Source organism: Pundamilia nyererei, unplaced genomic scaffold (genome assembly GCF_000239375.1).
Source record: "Pundamilia nyererei isolate P.nyererei 1_Seehausen unplaced genomic scaffold, PunNye1.0 scaffold00364, whole genome shotgun sequence".
In the NCBI taxonomy this organism is placed as follows: Eukaryota; Metazoa; Chordata; class Actinopteri; order Cichliformes; family Cichlidae; genus Pundamilia; species Pundamilia nyererei.
Genome location: NW_005187765.1, coordinates 330,452 through 348,949, shown reverse-complemented (window position 1 = coordinate 348,949; position 18,498 = coordinate 330,452). Strand labels below are relative to the sequence as shown.

At 42.1% G+C, this 18,498-nt stretch overlaps 2 protein-coding genes across 2 annotated transcripts in view; one reads left to right on the top strand and one right to left on the bottom strand.

The window, feature by feature from the left end:
• Positions 1 to 2,424: 2,424 nt before the first annotated feature.
• Positions 2,425 to 11,323, bottom strand: LOC102214861 (zinc finger protein 729-like). The gene is made up of 4 exons (XM_005752522.1): positions 11,149 to 11,323; positions 8,850 to 9,001; positions 4,671 to 6,368; positions 2,425 to 4,438 (listed from the first exon to the last, which is right to left on the bottom strand). Exons 2-4 carry the CDS (start codon positions 8,865 to 8,867, stop codon positions 3,515 to 3,517), a joined length of 2,640 nt encoding a protein of 879 aa, XP_005752579.1. The 5' UTR covers positions 8,868 to 9,001; positions 11,149 to 11,323; the 3' UTR covers positions 2,425 to 3,514.
• Positions 11,324 to 13,637: 2,314 nt separating this feature from the next.
• Positions 13,638 to 18,498, top strand: part of unm_hu7910 (un-named hu7910) — a 41,348-nt gene continuing 36,487 nt past the window's right edge. The window contains exons 1-3 of the mRNA XM_005752521.1: positions 13,638 to 13,689; positions 16,699 to 16,883; positions 16,958 to 17,026. Coding sequence (XP_005752578.1) covers positions 16,715 to 16,883; positions 16,958 to 17,026 — 238 coding nt within the window. The 5' untranslated portion in view covers positions 13,638 to 13,689; positions 16,699 to 16,714. The remainder of the gene's footprint in view (positions 13,690 to 16,698; positions 16,884 to 16,957; positions 17,027 to 18,498) is intronic.

The window sequence follows — 18,498 nt, the reverse complement described above, 5'->3', positions numbered from 1 at the left end:
AAATGGAGCACTGTAACAAAAAATAATTTCCCCAGGGATCAATAAAGTATTCTGATTCTGATTCAATTACTCGACACAAGCTTCGAAGCCTCGATACAGAACGTCACATCACTACTGCTGTTGCACATTTTTGACCCAGCAGATGTGATCACTTTTTTATGTTAACCCAAAATAAAGTCATGCTGCTGCACTGAAAAGAGCTCCTTGGTGTTCTTCCAGCAGGAGTTGGGCCTGGGCATCCCTGCAGAGACTGCATCCCCCATGACCTTGATAAGTGCTAGAAGATAAATGGGTGGCTAGATGTGGAAAAAAAGAAAGATTAAATTAAATATTGTAATACATAAAACTATAAATCTACTGCTTATTTGTTTGTTTGTGTGGCTTTATTTTGAACATGTTGAAATAATACAAGAACATCAAAGAAAAGAAAAAACACAATTAATCACAACAGAGAAAAAGCAAAACAGAATAATCCTAATAAATAATGTGGAGAAGCATGAGCCTGTGTAACCCCCCATCTTTTTTCTTTTTGTACCAATAATCATCACCCTTTTCTTCCTGTTTACATCGTATCCAATCATAAATCCTTTCTTTACATGTTTACATTGTGCGCCAGGAGGTAAACATATTTATGGATCTCTGTAACGAGTATGATCCTTATGGCCCTTATTATTTGTTATATGGACAATGATGATAGTGAGCATTTCTAAGTACTGGCCCAAACCTCTGCACAATAATTCATATAAAGTGAAAGCAGAATGTGTTTTGCTTTACTCAATATTGAAATGTTTCTTGGAACTGTGTTATGTATGTTTTATATGAGATTTCCATCTTATTTTATCATCTATTTTTGTTACCTATGCTGAACTCTTTCAATTTCCACAGCATCTATGTGAGTCTGCACTTTAGTTGGACAATTCCCAAACAGGATGATTTTAATTTTTAAGTAAAATTAAAATTATTCGCCCAGAAAAAACAAATATTTGTGTCATAAAACTGGTTTTAATGAATCAGATACTTTACAAATAACTAAATAAATACTGAATCCTTATGGATCAAGTACAGAACCTCCAGGAACACCACAAGCATGATGAGGAATATTCTCCCAACTTTCAAATTGTTTCCTGTCCCTTAAATAATTTTACAATCAGATGTAAAATTATTTACATCTGATTGTAAAATTAGATGTAAATAATCCATCCCATATCGTTTAATAGTGGTTATTAATTACGATTTCATGGTTGATTTTTTCTTAAATGCTTTTTGAAGATTTAGGAATAATCCAGCCACAAGCTGTTTCTGATCTACTTAATAATAATTAAGTGGAATTTTCACAACTTGACAAACCAGTATTTTTTTCATTCAGAACTTTATTCAAATGGTGAGTAAATTTCCTCAACAGCCTTACGAGATGACGAACCACACTTATTAAAATAACAATAATACTTTTCATTTTTTTTCAGTCCCCTACAAAAGGTTAAGTCTTATCTTCTTTACAAATTCTGAGTAGCAAAACAAGAAAGGTTCACAAATAATACAATTTCTGACAGCTAAACCACAATGCTGTTGTCTGAGGCAATAATTATTATGGAGACTCACGCTTGCATCACCCTTAGCAATGTTCAAATGTTGCTAAAATCCAAAGGAAGTGTTGACAAAGAACATAAAGGTAAACTAAAACTAAATTAAAAGTATGCAACTAAAACTTTTATAACCACCCAGAGGAAGTGTATTAAACATATGCAAATACTCCATTTCCACTGACTGGCAGTTGCTGGTTTGAAAAATTCTAGCACTGGTAAATTTTTTCAGACTGTTTCCAGTTTGAACAGTTTTATCTAATAAGAACTTGTGTGAATCTAACCAAACCAAAACATTCTGTCTAAACTTTGACTGACTGAGCTAATGGAACATGAAACATTAACAAAGGCCCAAGTGTTTCTTTCATTTAGGCTTAAGTCCCCTTACAGTCCTGGAGGTAATTTAATTTGCTTATTTAACCTCTTAAGCCCCAAGGGGGTTTCTGAGCTTCCTGCTCGAAAATGTAATGCCCAAATTTAATTATTATATTATTTCTCGGCAATTACAAACTGTCCTTACAATCTTGGTATCAAAATAAAGCTAACACTTGGGAAATTTCATCAGAGGTGTAAATATTGAAGCAGATATTACTGTGTCAAAGTTACTGAGACTGGAACACAGAAAAAGTAAGTAGATTTTATCCTCGCCTAATTTTTTTTTTTAATTTTTAGCATTTGAAAAATATGCCTCAGATCACATTTGGTTCCAGAAATTCAGTAATTAACATATAAACATCATCTGTGCAAAGATTCATGTTTCTAGAGTGAAACAGTGAAAAATTACAGCCCTGTCAAGACATGAATATCCAGACATTGTACAAAAATGTCCAATTTTGGCACACAATTGGACACCATGCCAGTTGATTTTTTTTAGGTTTTAAAGAGCAGAAATTAACAAATTGTATTAACAGGCCTAAAAATGCTTTTTTTAAAAAAAACATTTTTTTTGAAGAATTAACCACACATTTACATGGTAATGGCCTTTTCTGCAGCGCGCCTGGAGCGTTTGATTGGCCTCTGGCCCTTTAAACTCTGAGGGGCTGTAACTTCGGTTTCTTTTGGTCAATTTGCGTGATTGACACCTCTTTTTAATCGTTTAAGCCAATAGATTCACGTTGTGTGTGCACGTTGTGATGCCAAAACCCACGTGGGCCCAAATTTACAGCATGTGGCGTCTGTTCAGTCACGTGTCTGTAGGTGGGTCTAAAATGGAGGTTGTTGACGGAAAACTGCTCTGATGCGGCTAGGTAGGTATGGTAACTACTGTTCACATGGCTACCGGCTACAATAACGGAGGAAATCGGGACGGTAAGCCAATTTTTGTCTTAGCGCAATTGCGCTGCTGTGTGTTTTTGTGGTCTTCTTTTACGGCTCATTCAGTGAATTTTGGTCTGATCGTGGTGAAACTTGGTGTGTGCAGTCAGTGATAGCCCTGGAAGCTAACCAGCCTATCTCTAGCTGGTTACACGAAGTCTGAAGAATTTCTGGTTCGGTTTTGTTTGTTTAGCGGACTTCTGCGCATTTACGTAACTGCTCGTTTAATCACGGCTTGTTTTTGGTGTGTTTGGTGGTTGTAGAAATGGTTTTTATGACGTTTTAGCTGAGATTCTGAGGTTTCTGTGGATACCACACATGTCTGGACTTATATTTCTCAACCCGCGTTATAACCGATTAAACGTGATCTCCTTTTTGCCCCCGGTACCGGGAGTGTGGGGCTTAAGTGGTTAACAATATTTCTTTTTATCATTTCAATCTCTAAACCACATTTTTACTGGTTTTCTCAGGGCCTATAGAGAAACTAGCACCACTGCACAACAGACCAATAAGGTCATCAAACAATGGATAATCTAATGTACCACTTTGTTGTACTGCTATCGAACTTTAAAGGTACTGAAAGTTAAGACAGTACACAAAACGTGACACTAACTGAAATCTCAGGAATCTATATCTATTCTGTGCAGCCTGATCTCGAGGGTTTTAAGTCTGAGACCATAAGTCTGGCTAGATGCTTCGAGGCACTTCCTTTTATCCAGTGAAGGAAATGATTTCTGCTCAGCATGTTTGACCTGATGTTTCCACAGACCTCGCGATGAAGCAAATATTTTTGGGCACTGGTAACAATAAAACTGCTTATTTGCAATGTGGCTGCGCTTGTGAATGGTGTAGGAATTGTGAGTCCTGAAACTCTTGTCGCACTGGTCACAGTCATACTGTTGCTCTTTGTCGTGAACATGTGCATGTCGTGCGCGCATAGATGCTGAAATAAAGGATTTGTCACAGTGTTTGCACTTAAAAGGTTTCTCCCCAGTGTGGGTACGTTCGTGGTACTCAAATGAAGACAGGGAGTTGAATATCTTTCCACAAACTTCACAAGGAATTATTATCTCTTTGGTGTGGATGAGGTGATGTATGCGGTAAGATCTTGAATGTCTGAAGCTTTTCCCACACTCGTCACAGGAGTATGGTCTTTCTCCAGTGTGCCCACGTTCATGAAGCGTGCGATGACCTGAGGATGTGAAACTTTTCTCACAATGTCGACACTTGAATGGTTTCTCCCCTGTGTGAATTCGTTTGTGTCTTCGGAGACTACCTGCGTTGGTGAATGATGACTCACAGACATCACAGACATGACCTTTAACCCCACTGTGGACAATTTTGTGGCATTTTAATAGACCCAGTGTTGGGAAGCCTTTCCCACATTCTTTGCAATAGTTCAGTTTGTGTCCAGTGTGCATGTTCTGGTGTCTTCTTAAGGTTAACAGCTGGCTGAAAGTGTTTCCACACTGGACGCAGCGGTATGGTTTATTGCCACAATGCTGACAGCGTCGAGGATTTGAGCCATATGTGCTGCTCCATTTCTGAAACAATTACCAAAGGTTATAAGGAAAACAATCTTGGGTTTATAAATTACAGTGAATAATGAGCTAACAAAAAGCTGCATAATCAGTTACAGTCTGAGATCTGAGGTATTTACTTCTCACATCTAACACACTGACTCCGCACTTACTGTCTAATGTCTAAAATACTTAAAACAATATGATATGAAAAAAAAGATTTCAGAAAACATTTCTTGAAATCCATTCCAAATACCTGACAGTGATGGCACTTAATTGGTTTCTTTCCTTTGTGAATCTGTCGATGGTGCCACAGAGAGCTGGAACTTTTAAAACGCATACCACACTGGTCACATTTGACTGGTCTCTCCCCAGTGTGGTCTCGTTTGTGGATTATAAGGCTGCGATAATGGCTGTAAGCCTTCCCACACTGTTCACAGCGATGCGGTTTCTCCCCTGTGTGTGTAACTTTGTGGACTTCTAGTCCAGAATACAAAGGAAAACATCTACCACATACTTCACAGCAGTACAGATCCTCTCCCGTGTGCATTCGTCTGTGTCTTTTCAGGGTCACTTTCTGGCTGAAGTTTTTTCCACAAAGGTCACAGCGATATGGCTTGAGTCCAGAGTGGGTATGCTGATGGAGAGTTAAGACTTGCTTGGAGGAAAAAGCTTTCCCACACTTATCACACTTGTATGGTTTCAATCCAGTATGCCTGTGTTGATGATTTTTTAAGTTATTCTTGCTGACAAAAGCCTTTCCACACAGCTCACAGCTGTGTGCCTTCACTCCACTGTGAACGAGCTCATGCCTCTTCAGGTATGCCAAATGAGCAAACTCCTTCCCACATTCATCACAGGAATGTAGTTTCACTCCAGAGTGGGCAACTAGGTGCACTGCTAAGCTACGTTTTTTGGCATAAGCTCTTTCACACTGGGTACACTTGTATGGTTTTTCTCCAGTGTGAGTGCGTAGATGAATTTTGAGGTTGCCGGACTGTGTGAATCCTTTCTCACACTTATCACAGCGGTATACTTTATCACCAAAGTGGACTCGCTGGTGCCTTCTGAGCTCAGCTGATGAAGTGAAAGCTTCCTCGCACTGGTCACAAGAGTAACGCTTCTCCCTTGTATGAAGTTTACTGTGTTTCTTTAGATTTCCTTTCAAGAGGAAAGCTTTTCCACATATCTCACACAGGTACTGTTTCACATTTTCATGTATTTTCTTATGTGTTTTGAGGCTGGCTGTCCAACAGAAAGCTTTTCCACACTGGTCACAGGAATGTTGTTTTTTCCCAGCATGGCTGTTCTGGTGTTCTCTGAGACTATTTTGTTTTGTGAATCCTTTCCCACACTCATCACACCAGAACCTTTTTTCTCCAGTGTGAGCTCTCTTATGTACCTTCAGGTAGTTGAGTATACTGAAGGACTTGCCACACTCCTCACAGGTGTATGGCTTCTCTCCAGTGTGGATGCGCAGGTGTCTTTTCAAAGCTGCTATATGATTAAATGACTTTCCACACTGGCCACAGGAGTACGGTCTCCTTCCAGTGTGGGTGTTCTGGTGTTCTTTTAAAGCACATAAAACTGGGAAAGCTTTCTCACATTGATCACAGGGATATGGTTTTTCTCCAGTGTGGGTGCGCTTGTGTACCGTGAGGGCAGATGTGTGACGAAAAGTCTTTTGACACTGGTCACAGCTGAAGGGTTTTTCTCCAGTGTGAATACGTGTGTGAATTCTTAGAGCTGCTGCTGTGATAAAAGCCTTTTCACAGTGCTCACAGTTGAAGGGTTTCACTCCAGAGTGGATGCGTTGGTGGTTTCTGAGCTGTTTTGCAGTGGGAAAAGTCTTTCCACATTCTTCGCAGGGGTGTGATTTGTCTTTGTTTGTTGCTGGGGAAGCCTTATCATCCTGAGATCGCTGAGTTCTCACTTTGCTTTGTCTTTTACATTTCTGGAACAACAAACAGATACAGATTTATTTTTTGTTTGTTTGTTTTCTGTTCTCATGCTGTCCTCCCATAGGAGCCCAGCATGAGCAGAGGTCTCTTTTATCACTCTTGGACTTTCTCATTGTATTGTACATTTCTATGTTTCTCCGTAATGATGTCTGTGTTGTGTATGTAAGGTCGGGGGGGGGGGTGTCCCATTTCACTGCAGGGCAACTTGCATGTGGCGAATAAAGTTCTGATTGATTGATTGAGGAGTAGAGACAGTGAGTGCAAAGTATTCATAGTCAACCTTAAACCACATTGTTCTCTCATGAGAAAAAGGTGAGACCCATCTTTGTGACATTTTGTGTGATTAGGGCTGGGCCACATCATACAGTTCATGATGATACCATTATAATGTTAGGCAATGATAAGAAAATGAAATATCGCAATAGAATATGGGTAAAACGCGGATGCGCAGTGCCTTTGTTTTCATACACAAAACTAAGTGTAAAACTCTGCGCTCAGGTTTCCTGGCTGTGTGTGAGTTTCAACTTACAAGTAGGGGTGGGCGATAGAAACGATATAAATTTGGCCAACGATAGAGATTTTGACTATATCGCTCTATCGCGATAGCGCATGTTGATGATGTCATCAAGCTGCGCCTGTTTTGGTCTAAAGCATCGCAGCGGCTGCTGTCATATGTCACTGCATGACAATACAACCATTATCATCTGCAAATTATGCCAAGCAACAGTCATAGCAAAGAGATGAAGCACTTTTATCGAGTGGAAGAGAAGTTGGCGTTCATCCTCCAGCTTCATTGTGCTAATGTTATGCTAACATAGCTGTGTCGCTAGCAATCACGTAGCACAACATTATATACCAGGTAGTCAGACTTCAGTAACCCCTCAAACGTCACTGCTGTTTAGTTTTCTGTCTTCATTTATGTTGGAAGTGATAGCAGAGCTGTACGTTTGAATTAGTTTCAAAAATCTCTTAGAACATGTCATGTTTAGGTGTAAACTAGCGAGCTAACTTCCTGTTAACTTCTGTCTCTGTTAAATTTAATAAATTCTGTTTTCATGGATGTAAAACTTAATTGTTACACCCGATAAAGCAGCAACGCTGATGATTTAATTAAAGATGAAAGAATTTAGACCGTTTTTAACTCTTAGTATTCGTTTGACTTTGGGACCTGAAGTTGACGGAGTTTTGGACCCAGATTACTCCGCGAAGCTTTTCACTGTGGCAGCCATAATGCTCTGACAATCCATCAAGCTGTGCAGCTTACCAAAGTTGTACTAAAACATTTTTTTAACAGATTTCTGCAGCCGAAATCGGTTCGAGGTCAGTAAGCACAACCAGAATTCATACATAAGGCACACTCTCGATTTTTGAGAAGATTCAAGGATTTTTAGTGTGGAAAATACGTTATACAGAAGAAAAGAATATATCACGATATATATCGTTACCGCACATGCTTCAAATTATATCACCTTATGAATTTTAGGCCATATCGCCCAGCCCTACTTACAAGTGCAATGTTTTACTCAGTCTTTGGGTTTGGCTGTCGGAGGGGTGCTTTACTGAGCCTCGAGTCCTGGAAGGGTAATACAGTTTGAGGCTGGAGGATCTCTATATAAACATCCCGTAGGGGTCATACAAGCTAGGTCCCTTAACTGTAGCTGTTGAAAGGATAAAGTTGTGGTATGTCAGTGGTCAGAAATACCTTTACTACTTTAGTATTACTTAAACACAAAGTCAGGACTGACCAGGGACCATTGCTGTGAGTCACAGTGCGCAGCATAAAGGCCCATTCACAACAGATGGGGTGTCACTGCACTCACTTGGGGTCATATTTTTGCAGCAGCTCTACGTGTACTAGATGCACCTGCTCCTTGTCATTTCAAAACGCGTATATCTCTGACGTTATATCCTCTACAACAGTTTCTGTTGTATTATGTTCAAATGTTCAATAGGAAACAACTCATTCATAATGAAAGAAAGCTTTGTAACTATCCCGGCTAGTGAAGAGTGTCCTTTCCACAACACTTCCTTCCCCCTGAGGTCCACAGAGCTGTTGAAAAGGCTCTGGAGGTCTTTGTGCAAGCATATAAACCTGTGACACACTAATCACCGAACTCAGACACGCACAGACTGTTGTGCTTCGTTGTGATGAAGGACCTGAAGCTCAGTAAAACACCCCTCCGACAGCCAAACTCATCTGCTCTCTGATTGGATTGTAAAATTTGTAAATTTACTCATAAGTTGAAACTCACACACAGTCAGGGAAGCTAAGCACAGAGTATTTTGCTTTGTATCTGTAAGCAGACAAAGAAATGTGTAACGTGTGCAAATTTGGATTTAGCTGTTATTTGTAGCATCACGTCGCACAGACACACACACTGTTTATGATGAAACGGGGAGCTGCGCTCCATCAAAATCTATCATCAACAGTTTTGTGTCAGAGCACATCACTGACACCGAGGTGCACTCCTCACCTTCTTTGAAGAGCCCATTGTTCCTCTGCAGCGGCTGAAGGAGGACCGAGCTCCTCTTCCTCAGATCGTCTTCATCCCACCATCACATCAGCCTCCGTCTGTGTTTTCAGATTTCGACTCCACCCTTTATCTCGTAGATTCAGGATTCAATCCTAAACATAAACATGACATAAAAGTCTGTAGATAATAAAGAACGTGTTCGTCACTGACTCTGAACACGCGTGAGTAGAAACGCACTCCTTCATCTCAGGATCATGATTTATTTTCATTGTATTTTAAAGACCTACAGAGCCCAGAATCTCAGATTATGATAACAGCTGATGCAGTATATGGACACACCCAAGAAAAAGACCTGGACTGTGGCTCGGTCCCTTTTCAGATGGAAATAAATTCAGCATTTATGAACAACGATCCCAGAGTCTGGAGAAGATCACAGCCTGATACCTGCAGGTCTGACAGCAGCTCATAAGCAGAGAGGTCTCGCTGCTGTCCTCAGACAGTCAACATGAAACTATTGAGGAACAAACACGCGTTTATCATGACTCTGGTTTTACTGGCCAATCAACACAGTTTATAAACTGGTATATGTCACCTTGTTGCTTTGTCTGTAAGTGGTCATGTGATTGACCACGACTCCTTTATCCTTCCTCAGTCAAACAGCAGCACTCATGTGATTCTTTTGCCCCCTGAGCTCCAGGTGTGGTGCTAGACAGTCAACGCCGTTATTCCCATCACTGGTACTGTGACTGCGCTTTTACGAGATTTTAATGGTCTTCTTTTAACCGTCGACTCGGGTTGCTCTGTGTTTTAGTCCTTTTAGGTTTGACTCCTGCCTTTGGGATCTATTTTTAGGAAATACAACATTCCCTTTCACTGTTATGCTGATGAAATCAAAATTTACTTCCCCTTGAAACTGGACGTCTCAGTCCCAGTGCAGCCTTTAACTGTTTACATGATGTTAAAGACTGGTCAACACAGAGTTTTCTTACACTAAATGAAAATAAAACTGAAGTGTCGGTTTTTGGAACTCACGCCTCTTTGAACAAGTTAGCCGATACCCTCGGTCCTCTAGCTTCTCATCTTTCTCTCACTGTAAGGAGTGGTTTTAGATATCTCCTTTAAATTAGAGAAGCAAGTGTCCACAGATGTGACAACAAGTTTTTATCAGTTATGTGAAATTGCCAAAGCTAAGCCTGATCTTCCCCCAGGAGACCTACAAACACTTATTCATGCCTTCATCACTGCAGTTCCCTCTGTTTGGGTCTCCAACACTCTCCATCGCTTGCAGTTATGCTGCTGCACGTCTTTTAACAGGTCTTAGAATGTATGAACACATCACTCCAGTTTTAGCAAACTTACACTGGCTCCCTGTAAAGTATCATATTGATTTTAAGATTCTTTTACTTAATTTTAAAGTTTTAAATAATATGGCGCCCAGTTATTTAAACGAACTCCTCAACATGTATGACCCCAAAAGAGCACCCAGATCGTCCAGCCAGATTCAGTCTTTTAAATCACGTCTTAAAACTCACTTTTTACTTTGCTTTTAATTCAAGTTCAGTTTGAGTACCATCAGGCCTGTTTGGTGTTTTTAATGTTAATTTATTGTCATTTATCTGTATTTGTTTCTCTATTGTTTTTTCTTGTTCTTAACCTGTTGTGAAGCACTTTGGTTAACTCTGTTCCTTTTAAATGTGCTATACAAACACATTTTGAATTGAATTGAATCAACCTGGGGATGTGAGCTGCTTTATAAAAATCACCTGAAGAAGAATCTGCTGCGCACACATGAGGAAGTTTCTCCATAAAAGCAGGTAAAATGTGAAAAAAAGGTTAAAGGCAATGAAATGGCAAATATCAGATCCACACAAAACTGTGAAACTGTTCTCTGCACTACAATGTGATGCAACATGATTTACTCAAGTACCTTACTGAAGTAAACTTTGGATGTACTTGTTAATATGCAAACATTGTACTTTAAAGTTTTACTTCCTTCTTATTTTACAGATGTTCTACATGATGCTGCAGCAGAGGGGAATTCATTCAAACCATCTGCAGCTGCAACATTAAAATGAATAATATTATTATCGCAGATAAACCGTGTTTAATGAGTACGTCACGTCGACACTTAAACTTTGACTGCGAGTCTAAATTCGTGTTTTCAGGCTGTGGTGGAGACACTTTCGTGTGGCGCAGTGGGCTCGCGTTGTCTCCACCAGCCCGTCTCACACGTGTCAGCTTCAGGTATGCAGCTGCCTCCGCACGCGCCTAATGAGCGTCCGGGACATAGCGGGCTAACCTCAGGCGCAAACGCGGTGGTTTCCTCCGGACGAGCTCAGGCCACAAACCCGTGCTGGAAGTCTTGGGTAGGCTGGACGGTTGCGCTGAAGCGGATCTTCAATTTTTATCCTTCTTTTTCTGCAGCTGCTTCTTCTTCTTGTCTGACTGTACTTCCGTTGTTCCACCACCTCCGATCCGCATCATCGCCACCTGCTGGTCTGGAGTGCGAAGCAATAAACGAGCTTCCATGGTCTATGGAGGGCCTCACTTGCCAAAATAAGTCAAATTATGACATCATTTAACAATTAATTAAACACATGTCATTAACGAATTAAAAATGGAAGTAATTAAGTAGCTAATTAATTAAAGTATAATTAATTAATTCAATTATTTTTCTTTGAAGTTTGTAAAATATTTTGTTTGCAATTTCAGAATCAGCATACTTTAAGGAAAATGATGTGAGTTACAGTTGCTCCAGTACAGTAACAGTAAGAAAAACAGGCTAGACTATTTAACCATTTAATATGTTACAGATTTAAGAAATAGCACAATATATACACAAATCACTCCATAATGGGATTGACAGAGGTGGTTATAAATAAATATCAAGAATACTGGCAGCAATATTACTGAGTAGAAAGAGGGTGTGCAAAAACAGGGTGTAACTATTGCAGTGTTTACAGTGTGTTAGATGGAGGAGTTGTACAGGGAGACGGCCACAGGCAGGAATGATTTCCTGTGTTGGTCAGTGGTGCTTTTGGGTCATCTCGGTCTCCCACTGAACGTGCTCCTGTGGCTACCCAGTACGTCATGGAGTGGGTGGGAGGTATTGCCCAGTATTGTCTTAATCTTGGACAACATCCACCTCTCAGACACCACCCTAACAGAGTCCAGCTCCATCGCCACAACATTACTGGCCTTGTGAATCAGTTTATTTAGTCTGTTGGCATCTGCGACCCTCAACCCGCTGCCCCAGCATGCAACAGCGTCGTGGATGTCACTGGCCACAACTGACTCCTGATTGACTGATTGATATGAGCCAGCAGCCTTTGAACAGCTGCAGTTAGGAGGATGTTTTCTTGCAGAGTTTTCTTCTAGGATGTGGAAAAAGCCTGATGGTACAACAACAGAAGTCTGGCTTCTTTGATACTGAGGAAAGAATTTCATTGTCCTCCAAATTTATCTTCTGAACATCTTCAAACTCTGTTTCGATGTGTCCAGCTGAAGAATAGTGGTTGAACAAAACAAGCCTTTAACCAGTGTTTATGTGTGCATCCGCTCATAAGTTCTGCTGCATGTCTGACACTTGTAAGACAGACAAACATTCATCCTCATGGATGTCTCAGAACTGTGGGAGGAAGCCCGGGTTCGTGTAGAGAAGCCACATAGGGACACGGATGGACTGATGTGACCACTGCACCACTTATTTCTTTCTTTTTTCCCCACTGCAGGACAGAAATCATTCATTCTTGGGGAGCATGGCCAGACTTTAGGCTGGAATTGATGCACTGTTGAGCTGCACCTGTTTATGATAGGCAGAACTATTAGTGTACTATTAAAAGTTAAATAAAGGTTCTCTTTACTCAGCTGCAGAGATACGGCTCAGTGTTCCTCTGTGTTTGTCTCCATCTAGTGGACAATCACATTTACTACATGCCAGCTTGCTCCCCCACCTTCAATAAAACAATTGTTGTATTATTAACTGGGTCTGTTTATATTTTGCAATAAGAGGTGAACTAAGAGTTTCCGGTGACTGACTGTGAGGCGTTTTAGCATCACAAACAGGAGAAACGTTTTTGTGCCATCTCAGCAGAGGTGGTGGGTTTCTGGGAGTTTTGTGGAGACTTCTGGTGCATTTGTTTTTTCATTTCTGCTCCCTCAGCGTAGTTTGTCTGCACCACTTGTTTCATTTATAACCCTAAATCAATAATAGACCATTACTTCAGCTCTGAGTGGGCTATTTATATAGACCATAAAATAAATAATCAAACAACAAGAAATAGTTTCCTAAAAGTCAATGAAAGTATTTTATTTACTTCATCGCGTTTCCGTTCTTATGATCTAATTTAAAACCTGCTTTATTCAATGTTAACTTTAAACCGTAACAACGCTATCAATAAAGGTTATTAAAACCCCCATTAGCTGTGTCCCTCCGCCCCGATGTTTAAAACTCCTCTCCCTCTTCTGCCACGTTTTTGCTCCTCTCCAGAGGGAGGAACGACACTGGGAAGCAGCGCAGGAATCTGATTGGTGAGAAAACACAAGAACCCGCCTGTTGCCCCACCCACACACTCATTAGGCAGCTCTGATTTGTGAACTACTAAGCCAATCACGGTTACCATGGACTTTGGCTTTGCTGGTATCCAAGTGAGGACGTGATTTTTGGTGAACGCGTCGCTCCATCGCACAGAGCGGAGAGCAGAAAGCGAACAGGAGCTTTCACCGCGACAACCACGGCCAGGTTAGAGAGTCACCTCATCGCTGCTTGACTGAAACAAACATCGGATACTTTACGAAGCAATGGCGCAGAGAAAGAATCCCAGAAACCACTCAAAAAAAGGTACGTACCCTTTATCTGACTGGGTTCTCCCGCCTGTGTCTCTAATTCAGACTTCCGTTTAACATTCTGCAGTTTATAGCTATTTTCAGTCTTTGGAAAGGATCGCGTGTAGTACATCAAAAGCGAGAATATATTTTTAATCCATAAGATTAGTTCTTCGATTCGGCTAATACACTAATACAAAATATAACGTAGACTCCTACTTTCGGAGGTAGATCTCCCGTGGTTCCAACAGCGAAAAGTGCGCACTGCCTGGCGTCCTGAAGCGTCATTAACATGCTGTTAAATATCTAATTATAATAAACGCATCACAATTGCTGTATTTTACTGAAGCCGAGTGGAGAAGTGGTTTTTAAATATTCCCCCAGATGTCGTATTTTATGTTTATAACTTGTAGCGCCGTCTCTAAACAAATGCATATTCGACTGGAAGAATTTTCAATGGGGTCTGGTTGGATGTTCTCGCGATACAAGAGAGCGGGACTGGTTTCGCCCCTTTCTCTGCTAGCGCTGCTAAATGATCACAATAAAGCAGACTCCCAGTTTAACCTCCCTGATAAATCCCGGCATGCTCTGTGTGATTATAGCTTCATTGCCCATCGGTAACATGAAAGTGGCCGTGGAAACGACGCTAAGCTAACCTAGCCCCCATCAATAACAGCCTGCTAACGGCAGCTAACTTTCTCCCAGGCAGCAGTGAGGGGTTCATGTTATCTCTGTTCTCTGTGCGGGAGTTTACTGGCCCCGCTCATTATTTACACATTTATAAGCCCGATATAAACCGGGTTATTCCTCACTGCAGTCTGTAATTAATTTAAAGGGCAAAAACACATGAATCATGCTTTCACTGACATTCCTGAGACAGTCTGAGGTCTTTACACAGGGTCCCCAAAAGCCTGAAATACAAACACATATAATTTCACATCAAAGATAAATGTTGCTGTTTCTGTTGGGTGTTACAAAGTGCTCACTGCTGCTGCTGTCACATTTTAGCTTTTAAACATCCAACAGTGTTACCTCCACGTTTCTCTCACACATGCTTTCCATTTGTAACAACACATGCAAACATCTGTTCGATCAGGTGAGAGCAAGAATAACACCCGTTTGACATCCGTGACTGTGTGCACACACAACTCTGACACGCACACACAAATATAAACACACACACACAGTGACGAGTGATGGATCGTAAGGTTCTTATCACATAAAAGCAGAACTGGCTGTAATGAGGTACTCTAAGACCAGAGCAGCCTCTTCATGGTTGTTAATACAAACAGGAAGTTTTTTTTCACAAACCATGAAGAGTGCCCCCCCCCCCCCCCCCCCCCCACACACACACACACATACACACATGTGTTATTAGAGCCTCTTTATTTTTCATGTGTCCAAATGCCCAAACATCATGTGCAACCCTCCACGCTGGTGCGAGCTTGTAAACCTGTGATATGAGCACTGGGAATAATTTTCCGACCACTGTGAGGAAATCTTGGCTGAATATAAAAGCACCTGGAACAGCTGGCTTTTGATGTACTTGTTCAGCTGCTGTTTAAAAGGTGGCTGGAGACCACAAACAAAATCGTTGTGATTTCCAATCAGCTTCCAGTGTTGTTGCTAAGGAGACGGACCACTCACAGTCAGCTGCTGTCTTCAGAGTGACTTTGGTGGGTCGAGGTGGAGATAAAAGGGTAATACAGCTGAGTGGCTCTGCTATCAGTTCATTAGAATCAAGTTGGCAATTCCAGAAGTTGCTTCACAAATAGTGATATAGTTGCTGAAGGGCAGCAGCTTTACTGTAAAACGACACAGGTTGGTTTTTATACAGGCAGCCGAGTCAGCGCTGGAAAGATAAGCTGTGCTCATCAGTGCACCACTATCACACTTGTTCTCTTAGTCTGCAAGATTACACTATTGTGCTGTTTCCATTTCGTTGTATATTCAGTACCAGTAGGCGCTTCGAGTCACGAGCGCCAAACGCAGTGATGTGATTGGTCAGGTCTGTTTATTAAATATGAAAAATCGAGCACGATCCAAAAAACTGAAGTGCCTCAAATTCGTCCTATTAAATTACGCTGTTGGCGATGCATTAAGAGCAGGAAAATATCTTTAACACATGAAATTATTTGACCCATTTTATGCGTTTGGTGCATAAAGACCTCGAGAGTAAACGTTGTCAGCCTGAGTCGGACCGTACATTGACCTCTGACCTCTGGTCGTCCGGAGCCTGAACCTGTGGGTCATACCTGCTGATACCGTCGTTACTCTTGTGTTTGAACCATCGCGAGCGCTTGAACTGCCGTTTGTGTTCTCGGATCTCGTCTTTAAAACAGGTCATCCAAAAATATTTGTATTCAGGGGGAAACGCGCTCTGCTTGCAAAACTGCCACACTTATGGGGGTGTTATCCACCATTAACACCCACTTCACTCAGAGCCCCAACAATCATTGGTTCCCTGCTGTGGTTCAGGACCAGTACAGCACCTTGGTTTTTCTGGCGTGGCCGTACTACCTGCTGATTATTTCTGAAACGCCGCAACAGCTGAGAGAGTCCAGAAATGCTGGTGTCAAGGTTATGCGGGGGCTATTCTGTCCTCTCTGGCATCTCTCAGCCAGCGTCGCAGGGTTTGTCAGCTCTAATAATAGTGTGGATCAGGTTCAGCAGCCCGTCACAATCCCTGTGCTGCTGGGAGGAAGAGGAGGAGGAGCTCCTTCACTCTTTGTCTTTGCTCGGAGACGCTGAGAGTCGCTGAAGCTTTTTGACGATCGTTCGTTTAGAGTCTTTGTTCTTTCGGATTGTTTTTGTCTCCTTCTGTCACTTCGTTGAGTTCCTCCTCGAACTTTTAAAGCTGCTTGTTTTCTTCAAGCACGCCGTCACCTGGTTGAGAAGACTCCGATAGTTTTGGTGCGTTAATCTTCGGTCTGTGACGTCTTCAGGTTTTGTCCTGCAGGTCAGTTTCATCTTGTGCGTGAAGGAGCTTCACTTTCTGTTTTTAATGTTTTTGATGCTGGTTTAGTGTGGTGCTTCCACCCATGGAGCGATACCGCCACTACGGCACCTCCTACACCTCCTCTCCTGGTGCAGCTCATGTAGAGGAGATCCACGCCGAGGAGGAGGAGGAGGTGGAGGAGGTGATGTACACTGAAGAGGAGGTGGAGCCGCTGTTAGAGGATGAAACGCAGCCTCTGCTGCAGGAGACAGGTAGGACTGAGGCATGCATGAGGTTTGGTTCATTTTAGGTTTGGCTCTCACCTGGTCGGGTTTGGCTCGTTTAGGAGGCGTGAAGCGGGAGGAGGAAGTGACACGTGCACAGAAGGAAGTGCAGCCTGTTGTCCAGGAGACAGGTAGGACAGGCATGGACTGGCCCGGTTTGGAACACTTCTTAGGTCAGAGTTTCGTGTGGTTTCACCTCGTATGGTGTGCAGCATGCTTTTAACAAAAACTCGGCTACATCCTGTGGCAGCTTTTCACAATAAAAGCTGCCAAGATGAACCCTGGTGATGCTGTGAAGGCTTGTGGTGATTTTGGTGTGAAGCGAATGTGCCTCAGCATCAGTTTGTTGGCGTCGGTATTCAGATTAAACATCATTGTCGTGTCTAATCCAAAATCTTTTAACTTTAGGTTTAAGCAGACTTTTCACCGGAGCAACGCTGTTTCTCTGTAGGCTTCCAGCAGGTACAGTGATAATGTTTTTATAGGAATTGTACAATCGCAGTTGTTGCATCGCCCTGATTTTCAGTTACACTTTGATGAAGGTTACGGTGCAGGGTGGGAGGTCGCTGCGCAGCTGTGGATTGAATTTCCATCCAAAGTGTAAATTCCCAGTAACTCAGACAAAGTACTTGAAACCCAAAGTGACCAAAGTTTGCTTGAGTTTCTCGGGTTTGTGGGACGTCAGGTCAGCAGTGATGAGGACGATTTACTGGGTTTACTGGGCTGTAAAGTCCACGTTCCCACCCTGAGAGAGGTGTGTGAGGGTCGTGAGTAAATGTCCATGCCTTACTTGGATACAGGAAGCTGCTGTTTGCTGTGCTGTAGCAGTGCTTGGTTACACAAAGGGGGTTTGTGTCCCCGGCTGGAATTGAACCAGCAATCATTTACTTAAACCCGCAGCAGGGTGTTCCACTGGGGGCGCCGTGGCTGCTTCGATGACTTTGGCTCCGTCCACACTCGCCCGGATAAGTTTGAAAATGTCTGAAAGCGCTCCGCGTCCACACTGGTGCTTTCAGTCGTTTTCACAGAGTTGTGCGTCCACATTGAAACAACTGAAGCGCTTACGGTCCAGTCCTGCACATGCGTGAAACACAAGAAGCTTCATTTCTGTCTGCCGTTTATTAGTTTCCAGCTCTTTGTAACGTCGCGGCAGAATGTCGAGGGAAAGCACCGAGTTATTTAAACGGACTCACAATGAGGTGGAGTTGTTGCTGCGAGTAACACAAAAGTACAAAGTTGCAAAAGCGAGTGAGAGTTAAAGAATTTGAGGAAAAGCTCTGTGGAGCATCTACAGACTGATATTAATCTTTAATAAGGCTGTCAAACACCTGCTGTATAATGCCCTCCACTATCTTAGTTTCATTGGTCACATGACTGCATCACATGACTAAAATGTGTCATCGTTTTTGAAAAGGCTCGGGGTTCGCTGTCCACACCGCAATGCGAAAACTGGGTTTTCAAATGTGTCCGCTTTGGAGAACGTTTCCAAAGGTTTCTGCAAACGGCGTCTCAGTGTGGACGGGAGGCCAAGAAGATGCGTTTTCAAACCAAAGCGTATTCGTGTGGACGTAGCCTCAGTGTGGACGTAGCCTCAGTGTGGACG

Coding starts and splice junctions, on each gene's coding strand:
- LOC102214861 (XM_005752522.1), bottom strand. Junction 4,439..4,670: donor TTAAGTGCCATCACTGTCAG/GTATTTGGAATG, acceptor TAATTGTTTCAG/AAATGGAGCAGCACATATGG.